The sequence below is a fragment of the Aegilops tauschii genome, chromosome 4 (genome assembly GCF_002575655.3).
Source record: "Aegilops tauschii subsp. strangulata cultivar AL8/78 chromosome 4, Aet v6.0, whole genome shotgun sequence".
In the NCBI taxonomy this organism is placed as follows: Eukaryota; Viridiplantae; Streptophyta; class Magnoliopsida; order Poales; family Poaceae; genus Aegilops; species Aegilops tauschii.
In genome coordinates, this window is record NC_053038.3 from 500,338,602 (window position 1) to 500,346,397 (window position 7,796).

At 43.5% G+C, this 7,796-nt stretch overlaps 2 protein-coding genes across 2 annotated transcripts; both read right to left on the bottom strand.

The window, feature by feature from the left end:
• Window positions 1–4,074: 4,074 nt before the first annotated feature.
• LOC141022012 (uncharacterized) lies at window positions 4,075–4,686 on the bottom strand. The gene has a single exon (XM_073497885.1). The coding sequence runs from the start codon at window positions 4,684–4,686 to the stop codon at window positions 4,075–4,077; it is 612 nt and encodes a 203-aa protein (XP_073353986.1).
• Window positions 4,687–6,753: 2,067 nt separating this feature from the next.
• On the bottom strand, window positions 6,754–7,531 carry LOC141022013 (uncharacterized). The gene is made up of 2 exons (XM_073497886.1): window positions 6,962–7,531; window positions 6,754–6,846 (listed from the first exon to the last, which is right to left on the bottom strand). The coding sequence occupies exons 1-2, from the start codon at window positions 7,529–7,531 to the stop codon at window positions 6,754–6,756; spliced, it is 663 nt and encodes a 220-aa protein (XP_073353987.1).
• Between the last annotated feature and the right edge of the window lie 265 nt (window positions 7,532–7,796).

Below are 7,796 nucleotides of genomic sequence, written 5' to 3' on the forward strand. Positions count from 1 at the left end.
CCTATCTTGTTTAGCATAGGTTGTTGTTGCACTTAGTTGAGCCTAGCATATTTAGGATTTGTGCTTGAAAGGTATCCGTTTAGTTTAATTCCGCATTAGGATAAAGCCAAATCCATAACAGTTTTAAAACGCCTATTCACCCCCCCCTCTAGTCGTCATCTAGATCCTTTCACATACTCTACAGGTTTAACTCAAACTGTCTTGTCCCAAAGTTTACCAGCAACTCCCTTGTCCCAACACTACAACCAACCAGCTCCTAGTATCAAAAACCACTTCTACCGACATCTTGGTGCTCAGAATAACGACGGTTGGAACAAAAGCCAGCGCTCACCATATGTGATGAACAACCAAAGTCACAAGCAGTACCAGCAACAAACCACTGTCTGTGATGCCCACTACCCCCAACACAATGATGCTCAGAATAACAGCACTACACGGTGCCAACAATGCCAACCTCAAGAGCAGAACAATCAGCAACCACACAGAGGCGGGTCTAATGGCAAAGTTACAGTGCCTTGCAACAACAGTTCAACAGAATGCAGTATTCCGGCCATCCTCTCCAGCAGTTTCCAACAGATATTCCTTCAAGCTCAACCGGTGGTCCAACTGTCAGAACATTAGAACTGCGCATGCAGCACCAACCACAACGCCTAATGTTCCAAAGAAACAACAATTATAATGAGGGTCATCTGCAATTAGTAATGGTCAATTGAACTCCGGTGGTCATGCCTTCCAGCCTCATCAACATCATTCTGAGCTAGAACAGACTCGATCCACTGACCAAGGGAATGACCGTCAAGATCACTGCCAACTTTTGGAAATAAGAGATTCCACAAACGAGGAGAAAGAAGTGTATGAAACAATCGTCGACAATACGCCAGGTATCAAGCAAAATGATAGGTAATGAATTCGTTGTTCCTGTTACAGTAAAGTTTCGGTCCCTTCATTTACTAATGCAATATATTCTACCTGAAGCTATCATATTCAAGTGTTTCGGCTCGATTCTTCTACTATTGAAATTGAATACTAATCATTTCCTCTTATGTTAAAAAAGAAAATCTTACAATTTAAAATTCATTTGTTTTTTTTTGACAGCAAGAGGATATTCTCCGTCGATCGATGTTGGGCCGATCATCGAACTTTAGGTTTGTCAATGAAGGTATACGGATATATCAACTCATTCGTGGTCGATGCTTACTCAGCGTTGCTGATGAAAGAACAATTCTATGCAACGCCAGCATTTGTGCACAAGCATATAATGTACATGGACGCTTCTGTAAGTTCTTGCTTCTCATAAATAATGATAACAAACCACCTTAACTACTACTACCACACTGAGTGACACAGCTTCAATTTTTTGCAGGATAAATTTAAAGTTCTAGGAGCAAGCACAGAACTACTCAAGGAACACATTGTGGAAAAAACTATTGGGTACAGGCTGCCCAAAAATGTAACATCGTGAGTTCACCCTACTCACTCTATCTGCCCAGTGTTCGTCTCTTATTCTACAAGTTTTTCTTGTTAGAATGATATTATTCCCTGTTAATTGTTTTAGGTCTTAATACCTGTGAGAAAGGATCCACATTTTATCTACCTCATCATCGTGAATCTTGCAATGCGTCGCTTCGAAATTCTGTGTCCTTATATTAATTGCGACGGTATAAAAGAACACTCAGACATTGTCATCGAAAACTTCAAGAGAGCTTACCATTCTGCTTACAACAACTATCCTCACACCATGGCCTCCTTTCATGTCAAACCTGTGTAGAGTGTATGTAACTCAGACAGAGAGTAAGTTTCTTTTAACTATAGCTCTACCTCATTTAAACCATGCATCTTTTTGTTCCACTACACATCCCATACCTACTGTTCACCTTCTAATCACAGACATTAATGCTCTCAATTTTCAGGGATGACAGTGCTATTTACACCATGCATTTGATGCCGCTCATTAATTTGAATAATAATTCATTTTTTATCAATAATATAAGTTCACTCTCATTGACAACACATCAACATACGTTCATCCAAGCCAGTTGAACATTAAGTTTTACAATAAATTTTATTAATTTGCACGGTTATGTGTTTGCAGATCCATGTGAAACCGATGAGAGAACAACTAACTTACAAAATGATAACATCCAACCACAACACAGGCCATGTATTTGAGGCACTGAGCATCGTCCTCGACAAGCACAATATCCGGCGCGAAAGAAGAAGAGTTGGAAGAAGATGACTACTGCTTAAATGTGCCTTAATTTAGCTGGAGCCATCCGAACATTGTTTCAGCCAGCCATATCGACTCATATGTAATCACAACAATGTTTCACCTATTTTTGTGTCCGTCCAAGATATCTGCTATGGATCCCGTTAAACACAGCTGTGCGTTCAAATGGTCAAGTCTTAAATTCCTGAATAGCAAACATTTACAAATAAGAATCATATTTTTTCCAAAAGTTCTAAATATGATATTCAATACACCACTTCCTTGCACTAGAACACCACTCACTTCAATAAGACATAATAAAAGAAACAATTGAAACACAGAGGAAAAACACTATCAATTCGTAAGCATCTGACGAAGGAGCAAAATGACTCACCTCCAGTAATCCGGGTCACAGAGGCACTGTCATGCCTCTTATCCACGTAGAACGTGCCTATCTTACCACGGACAACTAAGCTGACACACACAAGTGCGCCACCAGTTAACACAGGACCGTCCCCTCTCGACAGCTTAACACCGGTCCCTCTCCAAGCCAAATGAGTCATGGAAGCACGACCGTGGCTCAAGTTAACGAAAGAAGAACCATCCTGATAGACGACTAAACTGAAAAAAATACCAAAACAGGAGAACGACCGTCACTTCAACTGTAAAAGGTCCGTGACCTCACAAGTTTCAACGACGAGTCTCTCTCAGCAAATAAGTGAAAGCAAACGTTTCGAAAGAAAGGCACGACCATGCCTTTGAGTAAGATCGTAGACGTGCCTCTCCGAGCGAACGTGTAAGAGAAAGCATTTGCGAACAACAGACAGAACTCTGACTCAACATAACATAGCACATGCCTCCACTAACTAGACAGACATGACTTCACTAGCAGACTAACTAGAAATATTACAGAACATACAACCATGACAGTGACTCATACTAACATAACGCAGTGCCTCTCCGAATTTAATACCCAAAGGAAGGATAATGCCTCTACCAAACATACGACAATGCACCCAATGCCTTCACGGCCATGCCTTTCAAAATCAAAGTACCACCACAATAATAGAAACACAGAAACGCAACCGTCGATAACACAATACTCCCACAGCAAGTATCACACTGGATTACCGTGCCTAAAACAGACAACATATACTGAAACAGACAACATATATTGAAATAGACAGCAAAGTGAGAAAATCTGAAGAATCTTAAACACACTCAAGCTCTGCATAAAAACATTTCAAACACACAACCACAACCATATATTCAATATAAAAACAATCGTGCCAAACACAGTACAAACACAAAGCAAAAGTAAAGCCCCTACCTGTCAGTGAAGAAGCTAGCAAACTAATAAGACCAGAGCGTGCCTTACCTAAAACAAAAACAATGCCTCCCTGAACAGACGACTGTGCGCTGCCTAGAATCACGAAAGTGCACATCTGAGTGCTCCCCTTAATACATCTCATCTTATACCAACTCGTAGCAACAAATCATAGAGGAAAATATTCTTGAAGGCACCCAATCAAGAAAAACATAATGGAACAAAAATAAACTTAAATTTCCAAACTAGTCAACTCCATCCGGTTCAAAATAAAACAACCACAATTACAAATTCATCAGTCTATGTAATATTACCCCATACAATAACTATCAAATAACCAATTCATCAGACAATCCATCTTGCCAGCACTTCCACCTGGACGACTCCTCATAAACGTCCTCGCCATCTGAGATCAGGAAGACAGCGACGATGTAGGATGTCCCTCATCGACAGAAACCGGCGGTATAGCTCATAGCTCACATACCCTTCCTAAAGGAAAAGCAAATAAAAACATGAATATACAAAAAAAACAAGTACTGTTCTAGCAACAAAGGCAGAAACTAACGAAAATGAAATCTTCACTTATAGTAGCTCCATATTTCAGGTGATCAAAAGTAAGTGGCTTCCAATCCCAGTAGTGATGAAGAAGTTCTGGAAAAGATGACTCCAGCTTCGAATAAGATTCGTCAATGATGGCTCCTGCTAAGTCCTCCATGGAGTCCCTTTCTTCACCGCCTTTGATCATAAACTTCTCTTGGATGTCGATGTGGTACCCTTCTGGAATTCTGATGAAATCTTGAAAAAGAGCATCTCTAATATTCCTGACGCCCACACTAGAGAAAGTTATACCTCTATTCTCAAGGAAATCCTTCAGAGCAGGGCACTCCGTCCTGGCCCTGCAGAAGTGATAGAGCAAAACATGATTCCGCATAGCCAGTTGCATGACGGCGACTTTTCTTTGCCCGTAACAATCCTTTCGCGTGAACTCCATGCCGAGACCAACAAACTTGTGCTTCTCCTCGCGCAACCAGTCCTCGTACAAGCCAATGATCTCCTCCACCTTGCCAGGCTCGTTGGTGTACCACACATCGAGCTTCGTGTTACCATCGGCAACTATAGCATGGTACTTGGCAGTGTTCAAAAAGTTGTCCATGGCAGCGAGCAGCAAGGTGCCAATGGAGATTCCTGAGACCCTGCGACAAGGTTGGGGAGTGGCGAGGAGGGTGGGAACTGACTGATGTTCTATGGCTACAATACAACGTGAAGACCTGACGAACACGGCCAGTATTTAACCTTGGCGAGGGACGTTTGAGTTACAATGCGCATTAACATGTGAACTAGGAACATCGAATAGACGATTGTGCTTCCGAAGCTCATAAAACCATGCACTTCGTAAAGTCACGGCTGTGCACAAATATTTGATGCCGTGGAGAAATCGAGGAGCCTCTAACTTTATTTTACGGTAACTGACACACTGAATAGTCACATCGAACAGCCGGCACATCGGTCATCAATTCCTCCTTTGAACAAAGACCACCGACGGAAGAATCCAATGAAGCAAACAAACAGCCAGCCGTACACCTTAGATCCGAAGGCCAAAACTCATCCGTGCCTCATGTACCTAGATTCACAACATCTGTCCCTCGATAGTCAAGGCTGGTTTCATGTGAGGCCCGGGTATGCAGGCACAAGACGCACATACGTGTCTATCAGGCACGGGTATGCAGGCACACGACGCACATACGTGTCTATTCCACAGGCACGGGTATCACCACAGGCATGTAGAGATACAGGCAGCAACTCGCCGAAAACACGTGAATGCAAGCAACGAAGGCACGGAAACGTAGCCTCTACAGGCACGTCCTTCGGCTTGGCAAGGCACGAATACGGCCTTGCAATTAACGTTCTCGAGCCACTGCTACACACCCTCTGCGTACAGACATGGACTCGTGACGTGTATCACGTGAAGATACATCAAATACAAACAGAGAATCAACGGGAGAAGTGAAAGAGCCACAGTTTTATAGTGTCCAGAGGCACGGGCGTGTAGAAGCACAGGCACGACGAGTCACAGCCACCGCATCCCCTCACGTACGGGCGTCTGGCACAACAGGCACGTAGAGTCACAGCCAGCGTGTCTCCTGAGACAAGCGAATGCAGGTACAGGACGCACGGAATTGAAGCGTATACAGGCACGGAATTGCGGCTTTTGGCGCACATGTACAGCTTTGGAATTGGCATTCTCGAGGCACGGGTACAAAACCACCTGGACGCACAAAAGAGTGGTGGCAGAGGCACGGTTGTGTAGTCTGAAGAGCAACTGCCATGTGACACCACCACATAGAGACAAGAAACTGAAAATGTTGTCTCGTACGTTACCAGACGTGCCTCTCTTGTGCGAATGTGTAAAACACAACAATACAAACACAAACAAACGGCGGTGAATATAAGCCAAACAAAAAACACGCTTCTCCCAAACAATACATATGCGTCCACTCACGGACGGGCGTCTGGCATCAGAGGCACGTAGAGTCACAGCCAGCATGACGCCTGAGACACGCAAATGCACGTACAGGAGACACAGAATAACAGCGTATGCAGGCACGGAATTGCGGCAATCATAGTTGTCGAGGCACGGGTACAAACCACCTGAATGCACAAAAGAGTGCTGGCAAAGGCACGGTTGTGTAGTGTCAAGAGGAATTGTCGTGTGAAACCAGCACGTTACAGACATGGCGTGTGTCACGGATGTACATACATAGACGGAAAGAAGCCACCGAAGTGAAGCCTAAATAGACACGGATGTCTGGATTCTCGAGGCACGGTCCTAAAGCAGACAAAGACACAAAACTAAAATGTTGCCTCGTACGTTAGCAGACGTGCCTCTCTTGTGCGAACGTGTAAAAGACAACAATACAAACACAAAGAAACGACACTGAATATAAGCCAAACACAAAGCGCGCTTCTCCCAAACAATACATATGCGCCACTTCAATAGGTTCTCTAAATATACATGAACTCGCGCAATCGTCAACAATGAACTTGTAGCATGAAAAACATAAGAAAATATATTCACATAACATGACACGGTACTCCATAGGTTTGAACTGTCTAAAAGTACTCATTAATTATACAAAAAAAGAAATGAAAGTCTTCCAGGAGTCCATTCTGCTCAGACCACCGGGACCATTCTACTAAGTTGGAGTTCTGCTCAGAAGCATCAACGACGTCTGGGGTCGGGAAGACAATGAGGATGCATCATGTCCTTCATAGACAGAACTCGGCGGTAGAGCTCGTAGCTGACATACCCATCCTAATACAAAAAGCGGATGAGAATAAAGATATACGTAAAGGGGAAAAAGTACTATTGTTGCAATAAAACAAAAATATAAAGACAGATAATCATAAAAAATGAAATTTTCACTTACGATTGCCGCATATTTCAGGTTTTCAAGGGAAAGCGGCTTCCATTCCCAGTAGTCATGCAGACCTTGTGGAAAAGACGACTTCATACTCAAGTAAGATTTGTTTATGACGGCTCCTGCCAAATCTGCCATGGAATCCCTTAGATTGCCTCCTTTGATCATGAGCTCCTCTTGAAGGTCGATGTGACACTCTCTTGGGATTTTGAGGTAACTATTTGTGAGAACATCCCTATCATTCCTGACGTCGACACTAGCGAAAATTATAGCTTTGTTCTGAAGGAAATCCTTTAGAGCAGCGCACTCCATCCTGGCCTTGCAAAAGTGATAGACAAGAACACGCTTGCGCATCGCCGGTTGCATAACGGCGACTTTTCTACTATGATCAAAATAATCCTCTCGTGTGTACTCCAGATCAAGACCAACAAACTTGTACCTGTCCTCACGCAGCCATTCCTCATAGAGAGTAAGAATCTCCTCCACCTTGTAGGGCTCGTTAGTGTACAACACCTCGAGCTTGGTATTACCATCAGCATCTATAAAGAGACGCTCAGTAGTGTTCCTAAAGTCGTCCATGGAACCGAGGCTGAGACAAAAATGGAGTTTGACTGTGCTTCTCGTACGAGGCGAGGATGACGGGAGCTAACTGCACTTCTCTGCCGAGAATAAGACGCGATAACCTCCTGGAATAGACGACTACTTAACCTTGGGGAGAGACGACTCGGTTACCATGCGCCCATTAAATTGCATCGGGAACGGTGTGAATGGACGGTTGTGCTTCTGCAGCTTATGAAACCATGCACTTCAAAAGTCACGACTGCCATGCTGTAATCGAGGAGCC

Excerpts from the sequence above, each read along its gene's own strand:
- LOC141022013 (XM_073497886.1), bottom strand. The coding sequence starts at position 7,531 with ATGGACGACTTTAGGAACACTACTGAGCGTCTCTTTATAGATGCTGAT. Across the intron at positions 6,847-6,961 it reads ACCTGAAATATGCGGCAATC|GATGGGTATGTCAGCTACGA; the intron begins GTAAGTGAAAAT and ends TTTTTGTATTAG.
- LOC141022012 (XM_073497885.1), bottom strand. The coding sequence starts at position 4,686 with ATGGACAACTTTTTGAACACTGCCAAGTACCATGCTATAGTTGCCGAT.